The sequence below is a fragment of the Artemia sp. Qi Xiang Cuo genome, chromosome 3, assembly GCF_049724085.1.
Source record: "Artemia sp. Qi Xiang Cuo chromosome 3, ASM4972408v1, whole genome shotgun sequence".
Taxonomy (NCBI): domain Eukaryota; kingdom Metazoa; phylum Arthropoda; class Branchiopoda; order Anostraca; family Artemiidae; genus Artemia; species Artemia sp. Qi Xiang Cuo.
This window is the reverse complement of record NC_142796.1, coordinates 33,052,258-33,067,376: the sequence shown is the minus strand read 5'-3', so window position 1 is coordinate 33,067,376 and position 15,119 is coordinate 33,052,258. Positions and strand designations below refer to the sequence as shown.

General features: G+C 35.0%; 1 protein-coding gene across 1 annotated transcript; it reads right to left on the bottom strand.

Annotated features, from left to right (window-relative positions):
• Positions 1–4,234: 4,234 nt before the first annotated feature.
• On the bottom strand, positions 4,235–13,052 carry LOC148954021 (cyclin-dependent kinases regulatory subunit-like). Its single transcript, XM_089086885.1, has 3 exons — positions 13,030–13,052; positions 9,010–9,074; positions 4,235–4,506 (listed from the first exon to the last, which is right to left on the bottom strand). The coding sequence occupies exons 1-3, from the start codon at positions 13,030–13,032 to the stop codon at positions 4,296–4,298; spliced, it is 279 nt and encodes a 92-aa protein (XP_088943011.1). The 5' UTR covers positions 13,033–13,052; the 3' UTR covers positions 4,235–4,295.
• Between the last annotated feature and the right edge of the window lie 2,067 nt (positions 13,053–15,119).

Below are 15,119 nucleotides of genomic sequence, written 5' to 3'. Positions count from 1 at the left end.
ATCTGCCCATTGTTTACATTCAGGATTTATCGGAAAAGGGGAAATGTTAGATTCGGGGTGTGTCCGAAAAGGCTAAGGGTACTAAGGTAAGAGCTCGAGGATTGTTGAGGGATATGTTAAACCAAAACAAAAGACACCCTGTGCATCCATTTTATCAAAAAAGACTTATCTGAAATACCTTAAGACTATTGAGGATATCAATTTTCCCTCCCCTCAGCATGAATTGAAATTTTGAAAAAAGTCATTTAGTTCGAAATAGTCAAAAGGAATAACAACTACGTCTCCGGAGATATCTTGCCCCTCAATGCTCTGATGGAAAGGTTATAAATTATGTAATTTGCCCATTGTTTAGACACTGGATTTATTAATAGGACAAGGGGAAATGTTTGATTCCGTGTTTGTCCGGAAAGCCTAAGGGTATTAAGCACAGTAGACAGAATATCGACATAGGCTATACTCTCCATTAAAAATATGGGATACAGATTTAAAACCACACAAAATTCATACTCCGCCTTCACGCATGCACAATGATAATTGTTTCCAATCAACACATCATGATGAGCTTATGGAAACTGAACTAAGGTTATGACGTATATTGCCAGGGACGATACGCGCGGTATCAAATGTGTGTCATGTTTGGAAAAAGAAGACGCTGCAGTCTACAGTGGTATTAAGGTTAAACTTTGGGAGTGTTGTAAAATTAGCATAGAATAAAAACTCGGTAAGTAAAATTGATAAAATAAGGTCAAATTGGTAAAACTAAAGTAAAATTGGTAATAGGCTATAGGATAAAATAAGGTACTCCCTAGGAAATATATGGTAAAATTGGTGTTTAGAGTTGCCCTGTAGCTAGACGACCAGTTGAGCATTTCTTTTTAAGAATCATTTTCAGATTTTAATGAAATATTTAGATGATTCTGGTTTTCCTGGGCTTAAAAAAGGTAATACTCCTTCATCTTGAGTTTCATTAATTCGATTAATAGTCAAGTTTATCCCGTTAGTAATCTTGTGCCTAGGGTAATACCTTAGAACTTGACCTTGTGTCTAGGGAATACCTCAGCACTTGGACAGTGCCTGGTTTCGGACATCCATTTTGAAAAAAAAACAACATTCTTTGGGTCTAAAATCATATTAATATTTTTTTTTTAACTTAAGAAATGTTACCCTAACAGCCTTGTATATCTAAATAGCCGCATTCAGCCACATTTATCATATCATATGCATGTCATTTTTCATTTATTTATAAAACCACCGAATACAAGTAAAAAAAAGTAGTTTGTAACACTTTGATTAACTAAGCACTAGAGCATAATAGCAGAACATTCAGTCATTAAGACCGTCTTCAATAGGATTTACTGGAAAATCTAGTCCCTCTCTTCAGACTCAGATTCTGATGACTATGTCTGTTCCAAAGCTCCCCCCCACCCCCAACAAAAGTTCTGGATACGGCCCTGAGGATTATATATCAATTTCTACCTTCAACATCCCCTCGTCTCTTTCTCAGAACTAATTCTGTATTTATTTGAATACTGTTTCAAAACAACTTCTGAAACACAAGGGGCGTTAAACTAGATAAAGAATTTCTTAAAGACAACCTAGTCTGTAACAATACATTCGGTAGCAATTGGTTGAAAAGTAGGCTAAATCTTGGAAAAGGACACTGGATTTTTGAATTTCCAATTGACTGAGCCTCCTCCAAAATTTATTCGACCACCCCTTCCACGTGAAAAGCCTCTGAAAAAAATAAATGAACTAATATTGATGTTTCGAATCCTTATAGGTCTTTACTATAGGCAATGCTATACGATTGCCTCTGACTTAAACAGGAGAGCATAAATTTCAATTTCTGTTCTAATAAAGATCTGAGATTATCCAGAGAAAATGGGGAGATTTCCGCGAGGGAGGGGGTAATTCTAAACGGGGGCTATTTTTTGGAGGGGAAGGTAATTATCGGCTCCCGGGAAACTACAGCATGAACACAAGATTTCTCTGAGATGGGAAAACTAAAATAAAAATGAGGATATTGATTCTGGTTTGACCCTCCACATCGTTGAAAATCCAGATAATTTAGTTCTTTGTGATGAGACAACTGTAATATCTAACGCAGATGGATTCCCATATTCTTTTAGGAAGGCAATTGAAATTAAAAATCCATAAACAGAGACCTTACTTTAAATAGAGATACTGGAGCTATTTCTATAAACCCAATTTACAATAACTTAAAATTAGAGGCTTCAAATAACATTTTCTCCTCAGTTTAAATTAAGATCATCTACCACACTTTTAATGAAAATTAGGTCAATAGACAAGCTAAGTAAATCTCTAAGCCGAGAATTCTTGCCCAAACTAATTAGTGAATAGTCTTTCATTTAGAATAGCTAGGTTTGTTTGATTCAGTCTTTCTTCTGCTCAGTTAAGAGTTACTTCAAAAGGTTAGTTCTCTTTGTTTTTTGTTTTTTTTTAGCACTGAAGACAGCTGGGCGGAAGTTCCTGACGAAATATCTGCTTCTGTCATTTTTGCTTCTTTTCTGTCCACTGGCTGACATTACCCTCGTTTTACTCGGCTATTTTATTTCATTTTTTTTCTTTTTTAGCATATCTCAATCCTGCTTGTAGCCCTCTCTGACTTTAACAACTCACATAACTACTATGATTTTATTTCAGCTGTTATTTCGTCATTTCAAAATTACAATGACCTGTACTATAATAAACTTTATCGTTCTGTTAACAAGAGACTGATTTCATACAGACGGCATTGTAAACTTGGTAATACAGCTATAAACAAAAAAAAATCATATCCAAACCGGTTACTACCAGCCTCTTCGCTCTTTTGTGCTGTGAAAATTGCAAGCCCTCATAAAGTATTTCAGTAAAATATGTAAGATACCGGTAAAATACGTAAATAGGTAAATAATGTAAAATATCTATTATAAGGGGGTCCGTAAAGTTACGGTAAAATAACTAGTTTCACCGTGAACAGTCTTACTAGTTAAAACACTAGTAGAAAGGTTTGAGAAACTAAATCAAACGACACTATGTGCATCCCGTTTTTCAATACTCATCTGTTATATCTTGAGAACGGTTGAGGTATTAAGCTAAAGTTATTAGGGTGTGTGAAGGAGGATCTTGAAAATAGTGGGAGGGCAATCAATCCCCCTCGCGTGACGTTTTTAGCTGTCCATCCCCAAAATATATCTGATCAGCATTTTGAAATAGTCATCTTGTTCAAAATAGTCTAAAGGTCAAGGTCATATCTTTGGAGGGGGGGGGTACCGGGTTTGACCTACCCTCATTAAAAAGTCCAACTTGTAAAAAAAAAGTACCAAAGTGTATATAAACAATTTTCAATAATTTTTTCAAAGTTTTTCTGTGTATCCCCCCCCCCGCCGAACAAAAATCCAGGAGAGCCACTTGATAAAAGTCAAATAGCTATACCTCCAAGGATGGCAAAACCTCCCACAATTCCTAGGGCAAGGGCTGTAGGTTATGCAAGTTTATGCAACTATAAAAGATAATTCTTTAAGAGTCTGTACCATTACAACCTTTTTGTAAATAAAGAAAGTCGGGTTGAATTCAAATAAGTATCATACATAAAAGAAACCTCTTAGAACACACTGCCTTTCCATTTACAATTGAGACGAAAATGTATCAAGGACGTTTTTTTTAATAAGAAATAAAAAAAAAATGAAAAAATAGAAGTGGTCTTTTGCCAACCTTGGGCTATAGGTGAATAGTTTATTAGACGACGCTGTCTTTCCATTTACAATTGAAACGTAAATATATAAAAACGGATATAATTCTTTAATAAGACAGCTACTTTAATAATTTAATGAGTTCTTATATATTTTCGTTTCATTTATAAGTTTCCTACATGCTTTCAATTCCTTTGTGTTTTTAATAAATTATATTTCAAAAGCTACTGTGGAGCGGGGGCTTATTCGATTTGATTGTTTATCTAGTCTTGCTAAGTAACACTTGACTTTCAGAGGTGCCAAAAGGGGCTAATTGCCATTAGACCCATTTTTAAATTCTTGATATTGACTCATCAGTTTCCCGCACTACTTCGAAGCACAGAATTGTGTGGTTTCGATATTTCTATTCGTTGAGAGCTTTGAAGAAATCTTTACGAGCGTTTTTCCAAGCCACAAAGAAAAATCCCTTTTAAAATGAACTATTTCTGTAAATTGAATTCTTAGAGTTATAGATTCCGTGGAAAAAAAAGTTGTATCATCTGTCATGTTTTTATACTGTAATTAAAAATATCCACCAACAAAATTGTGCAAACAAATTAATCTTCACTGAATATTAACTTCTGTTGTCCTTGGAAAGGACAGTGGCTGATCAGGTCTAGGTCTTCTAAAAAGTAGAATATGTGGTTCTGGAGAGTGAATCATGTAGTGGACCCATCCAGGACTTTGCTGAACGCCCAAATTCCGCCATTCTGTTTCCGTCATTAAATGGGTTCGAGGTACAATTTTGGCAAGTTCAATAGGTAAGATAACGTGTCTGAAATAATATAAGGTTAACTGTAATGCAAAAAAAGTAAATAAAGATACGATAATCTTGAGATTCGAGATGGAGGGGGCAGGTTGCAAAAGCTCTCCTACAAGTGAGAAATAGTACAAAACTTGTCGTTAAATGAACTTGTGGTAGAAATTTTGAAATAACGCTTGAACTGATGTTGAAACTGGGAATGCTTGAATTGGGAAATTACATGAACGTCACTAAAATGAATAGGAAAATAAAAGGAAAAGGTTAAATATAGTGGTTTTCTAGTAAAACCAAAGAAGCCAATTTCCTATTTCAGGAATCCCAATACTATTTAAGTTCAGTCACAGGTTCATTTACATTAAATCTTTTAATAAAACATTATGAAAACGAATTTCATTTTCCGCTAAAATAGACGCTTCAGTTCGAATTTTTTTAGACTTTTTGAATGTAATCAAGCAGGTTTACGATAAGTCCAGACCATAGGTTCATTATCTGACCAGATGAAATAATATAGATATAGAAAAATGGTTGCATTGTGAGAGTTGGTGTGAAGTTACCAATACTGCACACGAATCCAGTTAAACAGGGGCAGACTGTGTCCAGACAAGGTTGACAAATAGCAGTGTGACCAGCTTAACTTGTACAACCCGTCACGTGTATATCAAGTTGTAATCAGAAAAGGAGGAGAAGGATATTTTCATATCAGAAAAGGAGGAGAAGGATATAACTATAATAAGATTAACACAAATTTAATTTGGAATTGTATATAACGAAGTTAATGACTTGAAATCTACTTTCCACACCAAAGAATAAAAACCCAAGAAATGATAACAAGAACACAATATTGGTCAAACAAGTAAAAACAGTAAGCAGAATTAAAATTTGCAAATAAAATTTTCCAAACTGGGTAAGAGGTGATGAGGAAGTTGAGGTCTTAATCGCAAAATGTTTCTGTAATTTAATTTGTTTTTCCCCGTATCTTTTTTCACCATCTCCAGAGTATATTCTTCACAGTAAAGACAGCCAGCAATTTAGAGGGTATTAAAGGATTTTTTCATAGGTATATTAAATCTTATAAAAATTGATTAAGGTTCACATTTTCTTGCATGCGCTTAAAAACTTTCGACGGAGGAAGGTGGGAGGGGGGAAGGGGTCAACTGAATCCTCAGAGTAGGAATTAACGAACTTCTCAGGTCAATGGCCATTAAGATACACAAAACTGTAATTACTGAAACAATAAAATGTTAATATCTAAGCAAATCAATTTATTTTTATCATGATCAACCTCACCTTGCATTGCAGGACCTTCTTGATTTTCTTTTATCCACCCTTTACCCCCCCCCCCCTCCCCCTCCCTCCTATAATCTCATCCATATACGCCAGTCTTACCACGTTCACTTTCAAAAAAGTTTCATTCACTGTCTTCAAAATATAAATTAATGCAGACTAAAATGTATTAAATCAGTCAGATGAAGCTTAAAATGGATCGTTTATTATTACCATTGATTTTTCATAAACTGCTCAGGCTATATGTTTAAGAAGGAATCACTGTGTTCCATTTTGACCTCTGAAACTGGGAGACCATATGAAAGTTTTCGACGGTTCTGAGTCGATTCGCTGTCTTGTGAGTTTCACTCGATATCATTTTGGCCCCTTTTCCGACCAAAAAATGGCAAAAATTACCACTTTGCCAGGACACGATTTCGGCTGCCTCTTGAAAATTGAACTAAAACTTACAGTTTCGTTCAAATGAGCTTTTTTTCAACATCATACACCAAATGGTTTGGTACAAAGCTCCAGACAAAAATTCCGTGACCATTCATCTCATGAAAAATGCAATGTCATGCTCCCATTTGATGGGGCTTGAAAACGCCACTCTCGTCAAACTTCTTTTTAGAGTTTTGTTTTCTATTTCATTACTGCTAACAGTTTGATGAAGAAGGTTATTAGAATAACCTTTGTACTTTTTCTGCGGATTTTGAATATGAATTGTGCATTAAAAACCATAAAACTTATAAAACAATTGAAAATATAATATGAAAAATCAGATGAATCCTAACGAAAATTAATTACTGTATGCAAATAAAAAACGAATGTTTCAACATGGCCATGATTCCACAAGACTCAAAATTCAGATTTTTGGGGGAACATGAAAAGAATAGAGTGGTTTTTTTACAGTTGTCCAGAATTGGAATATAACTTTAAGAGCAAAGATTTGGCTAGGCCTATTAGAAACTGCGGCAATGGCAGTTTTTCAGTATGGTTCTGAAATGCGGGCATTTCAAAAAGTTGAGCAAGATATGGTAGATATTTCCCACAAGTCGTCTAAGGATAGTTCTATGTACTGATTAGAATGACAGTATACCAAACAAGAGGCCGAACAAAATGTGACTCGATATCAGTTATATGTTTATGAGAAAAAAAAAACCTCAAGATGATTACGTCAGGTTTTATAGGTGATGGGCTGCAAAATTGAGATCTTTGGAAATTCACTTGGGGTCAACTCAATTCACGCAAAACATCCTCAAATGAGGCAAGAATATAAGAAGATATTTGAAGAAGTGGTATGGACGCTGCCAAGAATTTTACCAAGGAGAAGCAAGCACTACCAGTAATTTCGTTGGGGTTTTTTCCACAGTTGTACACCAAAGTAATGGTCGAGAATCCAAATGAGCAGTATTAATGTGACAATTACAAACAGTTAGACCCATTTTTGATAAGTATCGACTGTAAACACCAGGCTGTGGCTTCTACAAGACTAACTGTATATATTCAATATTTAATAACGCCATATGTTGATGCACTGGATGGGCAAAGTATTCTTTTGAAAATAAATTTTATTGCAGCAAAATTTTAATACATGATTTTCGTAATTAAATAAAGTTTCTTTAGCCAAATGTTTCTTCACGAAAAAAAAATAAAAAAGGCAAATTAAATGAAGTGAGCAGTTTTGTCTGAAAAGTACTGACAACTCCTAACTTTATGCAAAGAAATTCAACTAGCCAATTGAGGTTCTATTTTTTCACTGCTATGGGTGTATTTTGTTAAAATTTCCCTTATCTTGTTTCTATAATTCTTCTAATGATGCCTATGATTTGTTGATTTTGAACTAATAGTAAAAAGAAACAAAATAAATTGTAAATAGTTGCATCATTATTAAAGTGAAATGTGTATATACTTCTTGTGGTGCCCCTGAGAGTAGTGAGTATAAATAGTGGCCTAATACTTCGAATTCTATTCACTGTCTAGACACTGGGCATCCTCTCCAGTGTCTGACAAGTAATGGCTGCCAAAATCCCACTTCGAAGGTAAATGCCACAGGATATATGAAGTTCCAACCATGGCACAAGTAAAGACACTTTGAGGAGCCATCCAAGGTAGTAAAAAGAAGTTATCTTGCTAGTACCCATTCTGAGGATTAAATACAGCTTCCTACAAATAGCTGATGATTGGTGGGTGACTCTACCCTCTCTTTTAGAGACAAGTTTTGCCTGGCCAAGCCAGTTTGAAGCTGGCGGGTGGGGTTTTTGGGATGGGGGAAACCACCCCAGAATAATAAGTAAAACATCCCTAAAACAAGAAATACTTGTAGTGACCAAAACAGTTTTCAAGTTCAATATTACTACTATGTGTTATTTAATTAAACCCTTTTGTGACCTGCCTATTTTTTGTGTTAACATTTCTTTGATGGAAGGGAGGACAGGAGGCTGCAAAAAGCAGAAAATTGTTTTATTCTAATTATAATTTTGCACTTGAAAAGCATTTGAATCAGTTTCATCAGGCAAATGATAACCTCAAAAACCTTGCCCTTCTTTTAAGGGGATGTGGTAGCTTCAAGAATCGCCTAATCTCATTCATTATAAACTTTTTTCCTTTGTGTGGTTAAACTATTTAGAGTTGATATGATTGATAGATTGTATGGTCTTGCCATAACTTGTAGAGCTTGGATGAGAGATCTGATTAAATGACAGAAAACTAAAAGCGACCACCAACTTTCCTGCAAATTGTTAGAAATTGTAGATTTTGTCTTTTGATTAAATGGAGTGAATGTTTGATTTAAAGTTCCGGAAAAGGAAGTCCACAAAAATTTTATAGCATACTTGCTATGAAAATATTGAAAATCAGCTCAAAGGAAATATCACTTTGGTAATTTGACAACTTTGAGAGTTCCCTGTGGTGTTATCCCCTTTGATTGAAAAACTTGCCAACACAGGAGATGTATTATTTATGCTATAGGTAAATTGAATAGACAGCACTTTGTTTAAAAACTAGTATAAGATTATATTTGTCTTTATTTTAAGGTAGCCTCTTGATAGCTTTTAGAACTATTGAGACATTCAAGATTCCCTATCAATTTTTAGCAAAACTTTTAGTTTCCAGTAGAATAACATTATCATTAGATTACGCAGAATTAGCATGATGAGGAAGAGAGGGAATAAGCAAGACAGAGAGAGTGAGAGAGCAAGAGAGAGGGATAGGGAAAGAGAGAGAGAGGCCTTGAGCTCCATATTTCTTTACCTGTATTCGTATAAATCATCTGAGTATTTTTCAGAATATAAAATCTGGTCTGTTACACTTACTGCCTAAAAAAAGAAAAATATTTGTTATGATAGAATACTCACAAACATGGGAAAAAAACCAAGTATGGTCTGACCAAGCTAGTAGTGCCAATCAAGCAACTCAAGCAAGCAAAGGCTGCAACCAGGACTCAATGAGCATCTTCTGCCAGGGGTAACATCAGAGATTAAAAGTTTTTTTTTGATGGCTTGAAAATTTAGTGGTGCAGTTAAATTAAACCTTCACAAAACAATCCACAACCTTAATTAAGGTGTGGAAGGATTTTTTTATTTGCTCACATTCACTTAACCTTTTCCAGGAAACAGACATTTTCAACTTGAAAATGTCTGTGGGGCCAAAGAAGGTACATTCTAGCACCCTCTTCCACTCCATCATATATGCGTGGCTCTGTGGGAGCAGACTGCAAATTTTGAAAAAAACTCAAAATCAAGCTTATATACTCTAATTTTTAAGTTGGAAGAATTGAAATAATGCTTTATGCTACAGTAAAGAAAATAGTAGGCTTACTGCAAATAATAATAATAATGTTTTTTAGATAGCACTGCTTTAAATAGGCTAAAAAAAAGGCCTAAATTCTGGAACAATATTCTCATGTCTTAATATATGAGGGGTCTCACTGTTGAAGGTTGATTTGAGGTAAAGAATTCACTTTTATGGTATCCATTTTTTAGATAAGGAAAAATGCTTAGGAGAAACTTTTGGTGAGACAATGATACCACTCTGAAGCTTTATTCAAGGTAGAAGTGCCATTTATTTGCCTAAAGATAAAACGACCCACATCCTTGCGTTAAGAGAAACAAGGCCTGGCTTACACCACACTTCAAAGGGGTTTCTTTTCTGTTCAAACCACAGTTTGTAGAATTAGCAGTATGATCATTCCCTATCTCACCCATTATAAAAACCCGGACAGAGGTGCGAGTGCTTCAGAGAATGTTTTTGCAGATATAAACATAAGCGGCATTAGATCTTTTCATGGGTAGACAAGTCAGATTTCTCTTGGACGCAAAACAAGTGGAAACCCGCTATTAGGAATAATGCACTTTGTAACCATTTCTCATTGATTGACGGAAACAGACTAACCCGCTAATGCAGAAATAAGTGGGAGGAGGTTTTTGTTTGCACCCTGAATGAAGACCAGAAATGATCTGCAATAAACTTACTGGATAATTCTATAAACTGTGGTTCAAACAGACAAAATAGTAGGAAAAGCATATGTTCACAAGGCTGTCACAATTTTTACTGGCAAAGGGCTTCCAATTTGCCCCAATGGATTGAAAAAGAAATAGGCAAGTTAGTTGGGAATCAGAAAAAAGGCATAGGCCTACCTTCAACCCAAGTGAATATTATCTTGGTTTTAACCTTTTAGTTTGTTATCTTTTGAAGAATGTTCTTCATTGCTAGGAACCATAACAATAATTATTATTTCTGAATCCCTCTCCCTTCCCTCCTGCAATTTTTTGGAACAGTGCACTTCAGTATAGTGAAAAGACGTTGGTCAATCATAAAGCCCACTTCATTTTATAACAGGAAACTAAAGGGTTTGTCCAGAAAGTAATAGGACTGAGTTGATTTTAAAATATTTATTGAGTCAATTGTTACAATTCTTTGAAAACTTTCAAAATCAGCTCCTTTTGCGTTAATGCAGTGCAGCCAGTGCAATTTCCAAGCATTGAAGGTATCATGGTATGTATTCTCTGGAATAGCCTTGAGATCTGCAGTGCATGCTGCTTGGATACTCTGTTGCCTCAAAATACTTGCCTTTCAACAGCCTTTTCAGGCAAGTAAACAAAAAAAGCCCAGAGAAGCCACATCTGGGCTGTAGGGTGTCTGCGGATGCATTGGGATGACATTCTTAGTCAGGTGGCTGTTCACAAGAAAGTTGGTGTGACCCAGGGCTTTGCTGCAGTGCAACTTCCAGTCAGCTGTGATGTCTTGTTGGACCCAAATGACATTTTGTTTGAGTCTCTTGAGCACTTCCACATAAAACTTGGTGTTGGCAGTTTGTCCAGGAGGAACAACTTCATGGTGGACAATGCCTTTGATGTCAAAAAGACAATGAGCATTGTTTTCACTTTGGATTTGCTCATTCTTGCCATTTTTGGACAAGGAGATGCCTATATATGCAACTTGGAAGATTGCCTCTTTGTCTTGGGATTATACTCAAAGATTCAGCACTTGTTACCTGTGATTACATTATTCAAAATTGGGGGTCTCTTTCACACATGTTCAAATTTTCTTGGCACACTTCTCTTTGCAATTTCTGGTTGTCAGTGAGCACTTTTGGGACAATCTTTGTGCACACCTTGTGTATGTTCAAATGTAAAATTACAATGTCATGAACAACAGATTTTGGTAAATTTTACATTTGGGTAAATAAACAAATACTTAGTTGACAGTCTGAATTCAAAACTTTGAGCACACAAGTCACATTGTCAGTTTTTGTTGAAGTGAAAGGTCCTCCAGTACATTTTGCATTGGCAACCTCTTCCCAGCCCTCAGAAAAGGCCTAGTGCCACCAAAACACTCCACTTCTTCCTACAGCAACATCTGGGTAAGCCTGTTTGATCCCATCAAATGTCTTTGCTGCAGATTTACCAAGTTTCACACATAGATTTAATTGCATACCCCTGCTCTAAAAAACACTGCATTTTCAGCTTGCATCACTAAGAGAAAACACATCATGTAATAATGCCTGTTGCAACTCTCCATGTGATTGATTGGAGACAAAAGCCCAGCAGCTCATTTGTTAGATAGGAAAGCACTCTACCAAATCCAGTCAGTTTGTCTAATGGTCAAACTTTCTTAAAACCAATGGTTTCTTTCTCTTACAAAATTGTTTTGCTTCATTTGCAATGGAATAGAACCTTTAGTTCAATTAATAATTTCCAATAAAAAATATGTATTTTGAAGCAGAATTACTGTATATTGAAATGTCAAATACATAAGACAGTCCCATATATGATTAGTACTGATTTCTTATGTTACAATTAAATATGGCTTTTAATTGACATAGTTTTTCAGAAACCTTGCTTCATAGAACCCTTTTTGAGAATCAGCAGTGTACACCTATATCTACAGTGCTTACATTCAGTGGCATCATTTAAATCTGAACTAAGGGGAAGGGAGGGCTAAGCAACCTCTGTGCCCCCCCCCCCCAAAAGTGGCTTGCTCAGAGTTGTTTAAGAGCAATGTTCCTTCAGTGGTTAGCAAAGGCCTCTTTTAAAATCAACTAATAATAGTAAGAAGCAATTCAAAATTTTTAATAAATACAGATAGCCTAACTTAATTTGGAAGGTAATTCAAAGTTTTATTGCAAAAAGTTTTAATGTTGATCCTTATTTTCAGTTAAAAAAACTTTTTTTTTTATTTTATCACAGACAAAGATAGATACCAGACTATTTGGAAACATGTTTTCACAGACAACACATGATTAAATCAAATTAAAGAAGAAATATATTATTAGTACTATAAATGGAACTATCAAGTGAGGGAAGACAAAAAGGACAATCTAATAGGCTAAAGAATCTATTGGCACTACTTTTATTTTATCATGGTGTTAAGAGCAATACTTCCAGACTACTACAATGTTCCTTTAGAAGAGTCAAGAGACAACAGTAACTTATTACTGGAAATTTCCTCCTTTGTTGGTAGGGCAGTATTATACAGAATAAGGCCAAGCAAAACGCAGGTTGTCTCCACAAGGGGCGGGAGTGTTGTAAGAAAGGATTTAAGGAAAATGAGAACTTTTAGGGAAAGTTAACTGTTACCAGCTGTCTGACTTCTGTGTATATTACAATACCATATGAAGATTTATCCTAGGCCTAGTCTAGGCTCTGAACTTTACAATAATTTAAGCCTTGATAGAAGGGATGGAAAAATATTACACTATTTGAAGCTCCATGATTGTCATTTTTTAATTCTATTCAATAGTTTTTTTTATTTTTCACAAATCGGAATTACCATTTGCTTAGTCACATAGTAAGTTTTTGAAAATTTAAATTATTGTGTACATGGTTGAGAGTTATCCGTAACACAAAAACCTGCGGTCCGTGTTTTTGTTTTATCCTGAAGTTGTTGGATTTTCTGAATTTTTCATCCGGACTAGGATGAATTGTTGCATAGACGGACAACTGATAATTTTAGCTAACGAAAGATCCAGTGTAAGTGCAAGATTTTGAATTGGATTTTCGGAAAATAAAACTTGTGACTTATAATGTGCTTAAAGTTTTGAGCTAAATGAACGAAAAAGGAGAGAAAGAGCCATGAGTTTAGAAATAAAAATGTAATTACACTAATTTGACGTTTGGAAAATAAGCAAATCGAATAATTTTCGCGCATGTTCAGGCAACAAACTGGAGCTAGAGCACAGTTAGGCCGGTTAGTTAATAATTTAATTTCATTACTCTGCAGAAAATAAACGCACACGGCTCAATGTGTCTTTTAGCATTTATTACATACGTAGTGGTCATTACTCCCACAAATATGGCCTAATCCTCTCAATGGGACGAAATATAGCTTTACATCATATATAAGACTACTAATTTTTGTGATTGACCTTATTTTTGTGCTTGATTCTTATGAATAAATAATTCATAACGCCAAAGAGTTTTTGTCTTGTAAAAAAATAAAAAGGAAATCCGCAAACCTTCTTTGACACAATTGAAGTGCAAGTGATTCCAAAAATCTAATAATTAGTCTAAGTGTAATGAAGTAGAAAATGGTGGTGTACCATTTTGATTTGTTAAAATTATGATGAGAGCAAAGTGTAACACCAATTTTAAAAAAGAAAGGATTCTGTCTCAAAACTGTACACCGTGATAATAAACAAAAAACTAGGGAACTACTTGATAAAAGCCATCAAAAATGATCAAATTAAAATAAAAGAATTAGGTTACAAAGTATACGTCAATTACGATAGGCTCAAAAAACATGCAAAAGAAAGTGAAATTGGCGCAAAGGATGATGTGGATGAAGTGACAGATGAAGAAAACCTATTTTATTACATTCATTTACCAAGTTTCAGAGTGATCTATTAGCTTATGGGTAAAAGTCCCATATTTGTACTAGTGTCACTTTTGTCGAGTTTTGGTCTGATTTCCAGATTAAGGCATCCAAAAGAGGAATATTTATGACGGGACCACAGATAGGAAAATATGAAGAGCTAAGCACCAGGAGAGCCAAAACACGTAATAAAAAGTACTTTATGCAAACAAAATGAAATGGGGGAGCTCAAATTTGTTTCCTATAGTCGTTCTGAAATTGATTCAGATACCAAAAATGAAAAGGAAACAGAATCCCTTGAGCAGTTATCTGCTGAATTCTCCCTTCCCTCATCAGGCTGTTCCCATGGTTTTTCAGCATGTCTGAAGTCCAAGACCTAACCTAGGTGTGGGAAACTAGTTGTAATGGGGATGCAAGCCACTAGAGCTGTAGCTTCTACACAGGGTGAATACTTTTTTATTTCTAGCGGTTCCTATGCTCCAAAAAGACATATAAATTCAGAAGAAATCACAAAAGAAGAAATTGTTTCTAAAACATATTTTGGGAAGATCAAAAAATTCAACAGTCACCTTAAAGAGGTGTGTGAGGCTTTTGTGAAAGCTTATGGATCTACAATTCAGCTTCTTTAACCGCTGTTTGGAGTGATAAAAAAAGTTTAAATGAACCTCTTTTAGCCTATTCTTGAACTATCTTTATAGATACATGTCTTGTTTTATATTTTATTTGAAAAATTCTGATAACCTTTTACTCTAGATACATTCTATAATTTTAAATTAGCTTTAATAGCATTCAGGCCCACAGAAATCAGATTTTACTTTTCATGGTGATTCAATATGATAGTGCTCAGTACTCAATACAAAGCGGGATTATTGCTGTTGAATAGGAAATCAAACCAAGACTACAACTTGAGAAGCTACTGTGGTGACAGTTGTCAAGCATTCTTTTAAAAACGTGAGCTCTCTGAAAGATGGATGAGGATTTGCTAGATGTTTTCCAGAAGCTTTGTCTTTGGATTCTCTTGGATACGGTCTGACTGACCGTATTTCAAA

Coding starts and splice junctions, on each gene's coding strand:
- LOC148954021 (XM_089086885.1), bottom strand. Junction 4,507..9,009: donor GATGATTTATACGAATACAG/GTAAAGAAATAT, acceptor ATATTATTTCAG/ACACGTTATCTTACCTATTG.